Genomic DNA, 12,073 nt, shown 5'->3' on the forward strand with positions numbered 1-12,073 from the left:
ATAGTTACCTGAGCTAACTTTAACTTACACCTCCACAATGCACTGCTTATGACCTCACATATTACATCACTCATAACATGGTCAGTGACATCACTGATGACATTTCAAATGACGCGGTACAAAAGGGGGTGGTGATGGACGGAGCATCTGAACCAATCAAACACTCACACCCAGTCAACAGATCTGGGTTGAATTCATCACCGTTCTTTAGCCCACTCTGCCACCCCAGTTCAGACATGGCCATATGCAAATCAGGCTGACCCTGTGCCTCATTGGAACAGTCCAGCCCGAACTGCCAAGCCATGCCTTCCCTGGACCGGAAACAAGCTTCCTAGGACCGGTTTCTGTCATTTCAGCCATCTTCAGCCAGTGAGTGGAGTGGAGTGAGTGTTTGATTGGTTCAGATGCTCCGCCCATCACCTCCCCCTTTTGTACCGCTACATTTCAAATGACAGCATCAAGTGACTGTAAGTGATGACAGCATCAAGTCACTGTAAGTGTTTTTAAGAGCTGATGGGTGTTAAAAATATATACTAAACTACTACAGAAGTTACATTAGTATACTAGGTGAACTACTACTGACTGTTATTACTTCTAGCATATATTATGTGAATGGCTCGGTGACTGTTTGTATGCTTGTGTATATGGGCGTGTGAGTTGTTGTATGGGTGTATAAGTGGATGTGTTAGTAGCTGGGTGGGTGAGTGAGATGGGGTGTGAGTGGCTGTATTGGTAAGTGAGTGGGTGTGTCAGTGGCTGTATGGGGGAGTGAGTGGCAGTGTGAGTGGCTCTAGGCTGATGTTTCAACTTTATTTGTATACTTATTTAAAACCATTATATACCAATAAAATCATTGATAAGTTAATTGTTGAAATTCATAATTACGATGCTATAAAACAAAACAAACCTAAAAAATTTCTTTTGCAGCTGATAATTTCCTCTATTTTTAAAGTACAGATGCCTTGTGCAAATATCAAGTCTGATAATAAACATTTTTATAAATAAAGCAGCTCAGTTGTAACTAAAGTGCTAATGTTCTGTTACATTTAATAGTCTTGAATAAGGGTCACCTTGCTGAGTTGTTCCTCCATGATGATAAATGGCAATAATTGTTGTTTCATTCCTTTAAGGTTACAGGACTGTGAAGGAAGACTTCCATTTGTTAACTTATCCCAGGACTTTCTCATTTTAAAAGTGCAAGTGACCTGTGCAAACATGGGGTCTTGTGGTTGACAACTTTTTCTTATTTTTTTGTTGATAAATTGGCGCATTCATGACTAAAGTCTAAATGCTCTGTAGTATAAAAAAATAATTTGGCCCCCCCTAGTGATGATTTAATGTTATTGTTCTTTGACTTGTCCCATTTCATTAAGAACTGTTACCCCTCCCAAAGACAAGGGGAATTGAGGAACCGCCTTGCTAGGTGATTACCGGTTGCCTGCAGGAGCGAACCTTCAAGTTTTTAAATATTGATTTCAAAAGTTTTTTTCCTTTCTGTCATGGGCCTCTGGCACAGACTAACATTGTGTTCTTGTGATTCTTGCTTGTATCTACAGAGTTGACACTCTTGGTTTTGCAACTGGTCTTTCCAAGGGGGGATAACATGTTTGGTCTCCCAAATGCCAAAATGGAATTGCATAAACTGGTGCTTTATAGCCAATGAGAAATGCGCTGACACGTACTCATAGGGCTGCAATTTTTGTATGAGTTGATCACTGTCCAGGTTTTCTGGGTGGTTAACTCGCTGTGTAGAGACTGTATGGGTGAGTGAGTGGGTGTCTGAATGACTGAGTGAGTGAGTGACTGGGTGTGTAAGTAGCTGTATGGATGTGTAAGTGGCAGTTTGAGTGGGTGTTTGGATCACTGAGTCAGTGTCTGAGTGGCTGTATTGGAGAGTGTGTGTCTGTGTGAATGGCTGTATGGGTGAGTGAGCGGATATGTGGGTGCTTGAAAAAAAATTTGAATGGGTATGTAAGTGATTGTCCAGGCGTGCAAGTGTGTGAGTGCTTGTATGGGTGAGTGAGTGGCTGTGTTGAGAGGCTGTATGGGTGAGTGAGTGGGTGTGTGAGTGACTGTAGGTAAATAGGTGGATGTGTGAGTAACTATTTGGGTGAGTGTGTGGCTCTGTGAGTGGCTGTTAGGGTGAGAGACTGGTATTAGTAGCTGTATGGGTGAATGAAGTGTTGTGTGAGTGGCTGCACAAGTGAGTGACTGGGGGTGTGAGTGGCTCTATGGAGAAGTGAATTGGTATGTGTGTACTGGTATGGGTCTGTGAATTGGTATGTGAGTGGTTGTGTGGGTGTGTGAGTTGGCATATCAGAGGTTGTATGGGGTGTGAGTGGTTGTGTGAGTGTTTCGGTGGATGATGTCATCAGTGATGTCATTTGAGATGTCATCAGTGATGTCACTGACCATGTCATGATTGATGTAAAATGTGAAGTCATAAGCAGTGCATTGCGGGGGTGTAAGTTATAGTTAGTTCAGGTAACTATAACTGTTAAATTTCACTAGTTGTATACGAGTGAAATCTGAGCCTAACTATAACGCCATTGTAATCTTCGTGTTTTTTTCAGTGAATTTCTAAGGTTTTTTTAATTCGGTTTCCTCACTATAACTTCCCTGTAACCTTTATTTTGTTCGGTGAATTTCGGTGGTTTTTACAAACTCTGTTTCCTAACTTTAACCTTTGATTTTTTAAGTGAATTCCAATGGTTTTTTAACTGGTAGTCACATTTGCAGTGTGGTGGAGAAAGGGTGCGGAAACTCCAACCAGCTCTCAGGAATGATGCTGTGTTTGACTTACTGGAGGTAGCAGGAGGGCTAATTGGCCCTTAAGGACCCTCTGCAGGCAAGTAGACTCCATCCCCCAAACAGTTGCGCACCAGGAAGCGCTTTTGCAGAGTGGTAGTGAAAGGGGGCAGGACTTTAGCAATTTGCAGGGTTTTTTTAAAACCTTTTTTTGTATTAGGGTGTTTGTATTTTGTGTTTTGCACAGGGTGCTTGTTTAAGGTCCAACAAGGACTTGGTCTGGCATTTGGGCTGGACTGTTCTCATGGGGAGCAGGGTCAAATCTGCTTTGAATATGGCTGGGTCCAAACTGGGGTCGCATGGTGAGCAAAACAATGATGTATTTGACCCCGATTTCTTGACTGGGGGTGTGTTTGAAAAGTTTCAACACTCTGTCCCTCATCTTGTTGTGTTTGCTATGTTTGCCCTAAGTGTCCATGGGTATGCCCAGACATGGGTCCCTTGCTCGCTGTGCTGTTGGATTCAAACTACCCTGGCTGATGAAGGGGGATACCCTGAAACTGATACCAGGATTCTTGATTCCAGTCCAGCGAGGACCTGGTCTGGCAGTTCAGGTTGAACTGTTCCCAAGGGGAGCAGGGTCAAGACTGACTTGCATATGGCTAGGTCAAAACAGGGATGGCATGGTGAGCAAAAGAACAAAGGTTTTAATCAAATGTTTGAAAAGTTTCAACACTCAGTGAATCATCTTGTTGTGTTTGCTTTTTTATTTTTAAGGCGGTGTGTGGAGTCCACTTCTGCGCTGCCATTCTCTTTTTCTTTTTTAATTTAGCAGCATGCCATATCCTTTTTTTCATTTTCATATAGGCTGTGCAGGGAGCAGACTACAGCACTGCCATGGAGGCTGTGGTGGGGGAGTCTAGTGGGCTGCCATGCCCCAACGGCTCCCACAGCGCCCTTCCTGGTGCTCGATGAGCCAGCTTCTCTTGTTTGCACCCCCAACGGGACAGCTTTTCTGCTGCCCTCTCCAAAGCAAACCTAAATTTCCTGCCCACCAGAGCACAGGCAGGGAAAAACTCTTCTGACCTCACCTGGCAGGAGCTTTTCTGCTCCCACCAGCAGGATCAGTGCAGTCTCCCTCCCCATGCTCTGGTGAGCAGGTAGCTAACAGTGTCCTTGGGATTAGGGACCCCAGGACTTTGCTTTATAAGGGCCTGGAGGGAATAGGGTCCGCAGGCCACAAAGCAGCTTAGTAGGGTTACCAATAACCCTCCCCTTCTACAATTGTTGTAGGCCCTGAGGGGTGGGGACCCCAGGGCTGTAACAAGCTAGGTGGGCACCATGCCCTATTCTCCTATTTAAAATGTACTAGTCAAAGAGGGTTGGGGTGCCTGGGGCCAATGCTGGCTCGGGAGAGAGGCCCCATGCCCCCTTCAAAATGTGCACCAGGCCCCAGGGGATGGGGTCCCCAGGTTGATTTCAACTCAGGGAGGGGGACTTAATAATGGTTGCCTGCAACATTTTTCCTCATGTTGCAGCAGCCAATCAGAGTGGGAGCCTTAATCCTGAGAAGGCAAGTTGGTCCAAGGGGAAAAAAGTGTTCTAGGCCAATCAGTGTTCTCTATTTGTTTTAATTGGGTTCAAGGGACTCTCAAGGGAGTCCCTCAATCCCAGCCGTCCAGCTATGCAAAGGTTTTTGATCCTTAATTTCTTAAAACCTACTGAACAGATTTACACCAAATCACAAAAAGCATGCTTTTTGAACCAATATCCAGCTTCTTCCAAAATTTGGTGTCGTTTTTGCGGTAGAGCTGTTAAAAAAAGTCTATGGAAAATGCATAGGGATTTTGTGTTTTGGGAGTCTCCTTTTTCTAGGTCCCTGCTTCACAGATCACCCTGAAACTTTCCATAAAGAAACTTGTCAAAAGAGAGCACTTTTTTAACGTTTCATTAAGATTCATCAAACAGGGCCCAAGTTATTAGCAAACCAAAAAAATGCATTTCCTATGGAGACGCAGACCTCAAGGTATGATAACATTGTACATCCATGCAGCTTGGTTTCAGAGAGACATACCGTTCAACTTTCAGTTACCACTTCAAAATCGGGGGGTGGGGGGATTATTGTCCGTTGCACACCCTCACTCTGAAATCTTGGGAGGATAAATTCCCTTATCCCCTCCCAGCCCCACCCCCACCTCCACAGTTCCTACGCCCATGATACATAGCTGTGCTCGCTCTTGCTCATGTGCTATCCTAGAGAGTTTACACAAGCGTTGGAGTGCACACAATTTTATGTAGTGAGGCATGTGATCTAGGTCTAAACTACGGGCACCCCAATTATGAGATGACCTTGTAATGAGATGGGCTATAAGATAGTGCTGAAAAACAGACAAAAACAGCCGTACCAGGATGTAAAGCTCTAAGTATGTGTGTATAACAGTATGTATTTTGATTTCTATACTGCAAAACTGACCAGCAAGCAACAGAGAGCTGTATAAGGGAGGGATGATTCAAGACCATGAACAAGCTGTAAGAAGAGAGAACAAGTTCACAACTGTGTGCTCCTTGAAAAGATGAGTCTCCAACTTCCTTGTGGCCTCCTGAGATAAGAAGCTGTTTTTTCTCAGGCAGTGTACAGTGTTAGTTACTGACCTGTGTGTGACTGCATTGGACATGATGCAAGTGATAGAGAAAGCCCATGAAGGCATGCTTGTATTTCCTGCGGCCATTGAAATGGCATGCACGGAGACACTGAGCTCCACTGTCTGCAGTAAACACCTCCACCTTCCCCCACACAGCTTCTCATTATTGTTCCTATTGTTTGTGGATATTGATCCGGGATGCTCTGTGGTGATTTGCCGCAGGAGAGACACCAAAAGAAGATGATTAGGTCCCCACTCAATAGAAGGTACACGCTCCTGAAACAATACATGCCAAGGGAACATGCACAGTCTGTTGTACAGTATTTATCTTTATGCTTCGACTTGTACTTGAGGGTTTTGGAAAACTGTGTGTCACATCTCTGTGGGGGTATGGAGAAGACAAAGGTGGGTGCCTGAATGTTCCCAATAATGAGAGACCCCTTTGAGTCAACAATGTGCTGTAGTGCCTTGCTGGTCCAAGGTTGTAATTCTGGCTGGGTGATTCATTATTAACTCCTCTCCTCTATGCAAGGGCTGTTCCTCATTGAGGCAGAGGTGCGTTGCACCACTAACAAAATTGCCCCAATAGATGAAAAATGAAATGGTAATAAAATTCATTTATTACCATTTTAATTTTTAATAACCCCATCCCTTGCTGAGCATCAGGTCGTGAGCGGGCCGCAGCTGACTAGCAACAGCAGAGAACTCTGATGGGCAGGGCACTTTAAGTTTAAAGTGCACATGTCTCTTTGACCAGCCGTCATGCGATGGCTAGCCAGACATGTAAATTCTAAGCCTCTTTAACCTAGCTGTGGAAGACAGCTGTGTTAGAGAAAGCATATGGCTCCAGTGTCCTTGGGACCGCTGAAGGAGGCAGCTCCCTCCAATCCTGGTGCTTCTCTCATGGTGCATTAGAGCAGTGCCAGAATTGGTTAGTTTAGTTTCCTGGGTCCTGCGTTGCAGCCTGCCTCAAGAAGACCCGAGCAAGGAGGACGTTGCACCAGGAAGGTAAGTGTAATTATTTAATTAGTTATTTATTTTTTGTCCCACCCACCTACCCACCCTCCGTACATGCCATCCGCCGCTACCTCTATGAGAGTAACAGTGATTATTAACCACCACAAATTCTATATGATGGGTGGACTATATACATTTGTGGTCTACTGGATAAGTTGTAAGGTACGGGCTTTAAAATCCAGTTGATCAACCGAGCCAGATGCACAAGCATTATTTTGCTGTTGCAAACGGAAAATCGGGCCGTTTGCGACTGCTAAAAAACCCTAATTTGAGATTTGGAAAACTATTTCTGGTATGCAAAATAGAGGTTGCAAGTCACTATTAAGAAGGGGCGTGCCACAGGTGTCCCTTCCTAATAGCGAGTTTTGCAACCAAAAAACAATCACAGTTACCAACAATTTCAAGTTGGTGGTATGCTAGTCGCAAATGGGAAGAGATCCCCCGGGGACCCCTTCCCCTCTGTGTTTGGCAGCAAAAATATTTTTTAAGAGCAGGCAGTAGTCCCATGGACCACTGCCGGCCCTTAAAAAATAAAAAGGAAACTTTTCAATTGTTTCTTTTAAACGCATTCTGTTTTCCTTTAAGGAAAATGGTCTGCAATTGGAAAGAAAGTTGCTTTATTTAAAAAGCAAACACAAACAAGGTGATCTGCTGTCCACAGCAGGCCACCATCCTTGCGATTGTAGCCCATTCCCAATGGGCCGCAAATTGCCGCCTGCCTCACGATTATTGTTGAGACAGGTCATTTACGACCCTATTGGGAATCGCAAAATGTGTTTGACACACATTGGTACATTCCAATTTGCAAAAGTCGCTAAAATTCACAATTTGTGACCTGCAAAATAGAATGTTGTACATCTGGCCCTTGGGCTCTTAATTGCATCAGCTCAAATGAAAAAAAAAACTCTAAGTTGGCTGCCTGAACCTCCAAGGTGATGCTTAGTATTGTTAGGAACATCACAACAGTTTTAATCAACTGCTGCATTTGAGCATGATTAACTAACTTGTTAATGTCATAATTTCTCACTTTCAAACAAATGGTACTGAACCTCAACTCATCTCAGCACTGAAAAACGTCCCTTCATCATGAGATTTTGGATTCTCATGTCTATGAACAGCCAACAGCTTATGAATTGTCTCTATTGATCGTTTTCATAAATGTATTTTCTTTCTCAAATATATATTTTAATATTTACAAATGTTGGGGCAAAAATTCTGCCAATAACAACCCTCATAATATGTCAAATGAATTATTGTAAATCTAAAATGTTATGAAATAAAAATCAGGTTCAATAGTTTCAACATTAATTGTAGCTCCAATTCTTCAAAATGAACTCCAATCAACAATATTGATACAGGATCTACACCCTCTGTTTGGGGGATTCTCCTTTGTAAGATTGTTACATCACAAATAAAAAGTGCATCATCAACTCCCAATGTAATCTCTTATAGCAGATAAGTGGTGCCTTAGCTAAATGAGGTGTAACTCTTCAACAACCTTTGTAAATAATGTTTAATGAAGGGAATTATCAAATCAAAAAGACTGAATCATTACCTAAGACCATAGGTTTCATTAATGGGTTCCCTTCCTATTGTGTATCTTAGTTCATATAGGATAGGCACACACCGGCTATTTTTATTTTTTTTATTTAATAACTGCACATTTTAATATCCAACTCATCATAAGACACAGGAGAACCCATAATGATTTGACTATCCTTTGGAATTTCAACAATTGGATTCTGACTCAATTGATTCAATTCACGTTCATGTAGAATACACATGACAAGATTTAGACCAAAGTTTTTGCATGATCGCTAAGGAACCATGGGGCATATTAGCAAGAACCTTGTTAAAATTATCGCCGTTTTAGCGGCAGGAAACTGCTGCTAAAAGGGCGATAATGGGCTTGCTAATATGCGTTATAGAATTCCAATAGAAGCCCAGGTGAGATGTGCAGAACATCTAATCTGGGCTTCTATTGCAATTCTATAACGCATATTAGCAAGCCCATTATCGCAGTTTTAGCGGCAGCTTCCTGCCACTAAAATGGCGGTAATTTAAACGCGGTTCTTGCTAATATGCCCCCTTGTTTGTCCACCGGTTTATGAACTACCCCTTTCTAACGGATTCTTACTAACATTCCTACTATCTAACAGCAATAGAAGGCAGGCTTTTACAAGAAGGTGGAAAGTGATTATATATGATAAGATGTGGTCATCTATTTAGACATCAGTTACCAGCCGATGTAGCAGTTTTATGTAGTACTTAGTTTTATGGAGAATGGTGGAATGTTGCAAAGATCTTTGCAAGAGGATTTTCTTAAAAAAAATGTTTTGAGAGATGCTTCTCCACCTCATTGTTTTGGCAGACTTTTACATCCATCAACATACTTTTAGCTGTGTTTTGCTCAGGGTATTTCGCGTTTAAAAGCTAATAATATCCAGGACATGGAAATGTAAAAATAAACTTCATTTAGTTTCAGACAAAACTGAAATCTGCACACCCGATTTATATTTTTCATATTTGTATAATAGTTTTATTACAACCTATGTTGTAACTATTGTATCATTAAAAATGAAAATAAACTGTTAATTATATTATAAAAACACTTCTCCTCATGCCATATACTTGCAACGAAGCCCCCTACATCACAGTTCCAATTGTAAATGTAAGGCTTTTTCATAATTACATATAAGGGTGCTTTAGGGTGAAAGGGTATAAGCGGTATGGTCTTTGTGTCTATCAGATGTGTTTAATTGTCTAGCAACTACTGTCAACTTACCTTTGAGTCACTCTAGCCCCTGTCATTTCATCCACTGTGTTATTGACCAAAAGGGCCAAGATTTGCCCTCATGCCATGTTGTGGTCTTGTGTAGCATGTATTCTGAGTTCATGCTGCTCCATGGAGCTTAGGGGGAACAGAATAGCAAACTAAGGACAGAATGAATGTGCCAATAGAGAAGAGAGAGTGGGTATAAGGAAGAGTGTAGAAGTGCACATTATGATATGCCATGTTGGGTCTTCAGTCCTTGCATATGATTGAGGCCACCATAAGGCATTGTTTAGCCTCAAATGTAAATAACAATGTTTGTTGCATCTTTGTCCCTGCTACTCCTCAAACACGAGACTCCTATGCATGGACCTCTACGAAATTGCTGAGTCGGTTGGGCTGTGAATGTATTACCTAGAGTCCACTCCCGAGATGGGAGGATGAGACGGACATGAAATGTCTGAGAATGTTTCTATGGTGGAAAGTGCATGCTTGATTATGGGAAATAGTCTGGCAAATGAACAAACTGAGCCACTTATTTGACAGCATCTCTGTTAGAGCACTTTATGCTAAACTGATTTAGAAGATGTTTTTTTCTGTACCTCTGGTGCGATGTAGTCCGGGGTACCACAGAATGTCCTTGTTGTCACTCCAGAATAGATATTCTCTTTGCACATGCCAAAATCAGTGATCTTGATGTGCCCTTCTGCGTCCAGCATCACATTGTCCAGCTTCAGATCCCTGTGAGGGCAAGAAGGAGAGACGAACAAAAAATGGATGAATGGATGGAAGGAAGGAAGGATGGATGGATGGATGGATGCAAGGAAGAATGGATGGATGGAAGGAAGATTAGATGTATCTTGGCATAGGCCAACTCCATGACTTGTACTTAATAATATGCATTTGACAATGGGAACAAGCATATATGAGTGTGCTGCATTATAATGGTTATGGTTACCTTTGGACCAAAAGAAATGAAATGTAATTTCATGACTTGGTGTAAATGGAAGTATAGACTGGCAACAGATCAGATCGAAGGGTGGGTGCCAAGACAGGCCACCTTACCTGTAGATGATGCCTTTGTTGTGAAGAAAGAAGAGACCAATTGCAATCTCGGCTCCATAGAACCTACAACAGGGGAAACATTCAGTGTAGAAAGAAATGGAGAAGAGAGAAAGAAAGAAAGAAAGAAAGAAAGAAAGAAAGAAAGAAAGAAAGAAAGAAAGAAAGAAAGAAAGAAAGAAAGAGGAGTGGAAGAAGTGGATAGGGAAGGGAAAAATGAGAGAATAGGGTGAGGAACGGTCAGGAAGTGAGGGTGGAGGAGGGGATATGATGGAGGGTAGGGGAGAGGCGGGAAATAGAGGGGAGGTAGGAAGCAGTAGGCAAACAGGTAAGAGAGGAGTGTAGAGAGAGAGCACGTGATATAGGGTGGTGAAGAAAAATGTGGAAAGAGAGATTCATAGGGAGAAAGTAGTAAAGGAATAAACATAAGAGAGGCAGGAAGGAAGTAAAGAAAGAGATGCACAGCCACAGAGTAAACAGGAGAGGAGTGTGAGGAGATCATTTAGTAATTAAGAGGAACCTATGAGAGTATAGCAGGAGAAGAGAAATTAAAAAGGGAGAAATGTGGAGAATCGAAGGGAAGAAATGTAAGGGATAAAAAGCTGTGAGTTGAAGGGAAAGAGCGAATTGGGAGGGAGCAATGTAATACCAAAGTCATCGGAGCAAGGTCACAGAAATACTTGGGACAAAGAGGATCAGAATAACTAGAGGAAGATAAGGGTGTCTGGAGAAGATTCACCAAAGAGATGTGTGTAAAGCAAACGACACAGAAGAAACAAAAAGAAAAGCTATTTCAGCATATTTCAAGCCACAGGCCCTAGTGCATGCACTGAACAGAGCCGAAGTGATACAGGACTGTGATTCTTTTACCCATTAAGGTTGTGCTAGATTCCGTCTGCCTAGCAGCACAAACATGTATGCAAATAATACTTCAATCGAAACAAAACAAGGTATACAAAGTGGCAGGCAGCACATCGTGCATGTACTTACATGGCATGGGGCTCCTTGAATTTGCCCAGATGTTGGATGTGATACATGAGGTCCCCTCCATTCACGTACTCCATGACAAAGTAAAGCCGGTCCTACAGGAAAAGAGAGGGGCCATATAATAAATTAAGCCCATCTGGTCAAAGTAGGGCGCACATCTGGCTGTCTTCCAGTTATTGGTCTCCGGGGCTTTTGGACATTTGCACATATAATCAGTAAGGTTTCACAGAAAGGCATTGGCACTTCCAGAGAGTGGGTTCAGTGGGACATTCCCCTAAAATTCCTGAAATGTGTCCTTGATTCTTCTGACCTTTTGCAAATATCTCTGATTGGTCAGTAGCTTCTATAGCCGCAGACTGTGTTATGTCAGAATATAGTATATAGGGTGTAGTCTTGCTATCATTAACACCAGTGGGGCTATGTTTTTGAAAACAATATTTAGGACCCAATGTTTATGTCAGACAATATGTTGGTCACGATATTAAGGTGTCATACTGCACAGACACATTTCGACTCCAGGTGGTTATGCACATAATGTGATCTTTGGTGCCTCAGTAGAGCTAGGATGGTAGGTTCTTTGGAGGACGGAGAGACTGAGTTCCGGAGAGGAGAACTGCAGGATAAAACTCCACATATTCAAGTAGAAAAGTCCTACTGTTGGAAAGCTAAACGAATTGCAAATCACTAGCAAAAGGGTTTGAAACCATTCAGCAGGCCTTCTTTCATGTACCTTCAGCTATGATGTGCCCTTCCAATTTTTAATTTACCCACTAGCATTTTTTTAGGATGTTTACATTTACTGCATTACTTTAGCTGTACTTGTGGTGGTACTAGTTAAGATTGG

General features: G+C 42.4%; 1 protein-coding gene across 1 annotated transcript in view; it reads right to left on the minus strand.

Moving 5' to 3' along the window:
* The window catches only part of PRKCG (protein kinase C gamma), a 1,201,807-nt gene that overhangs the window by 43,446 nt on the left and 1,146,288 nt on the right, over nt 1-12,073 (minus strand). Inside the window, exons 12-14 of the mRNA XM_078650936.1 lie at nt 11,233-11,324; nt 10,246-10,308; nt 9,783-9,921 (exon numbers count right to left, since the gene is read on the minus strand). Of these exons, the coding sequence (XP_078507062.1) occupies nt 9,783-9,921; nt 10,246-10,308; nt 11,233-11,324 (294 nt within the window). The remainder of the gene's footprint in view (nt 1-9,782; nt 9,922-10,245; nt 10,309-11,232; nt 11,325-12,073) is intronic.

The sequence above is a fragment of the Lissotriton helveticus genome, chromosome 7, assembly GCF_964261635.1.
Source record: "Lissotriton helveticus chromosome 7, aLisHel1.1, whole genome shotgun sequence".
NCBI lineage: Eukaryota > Metazoa > Chordata > Amphibia > Caudata > Salamandridae > Lissotriton > Lissotriton helveticus.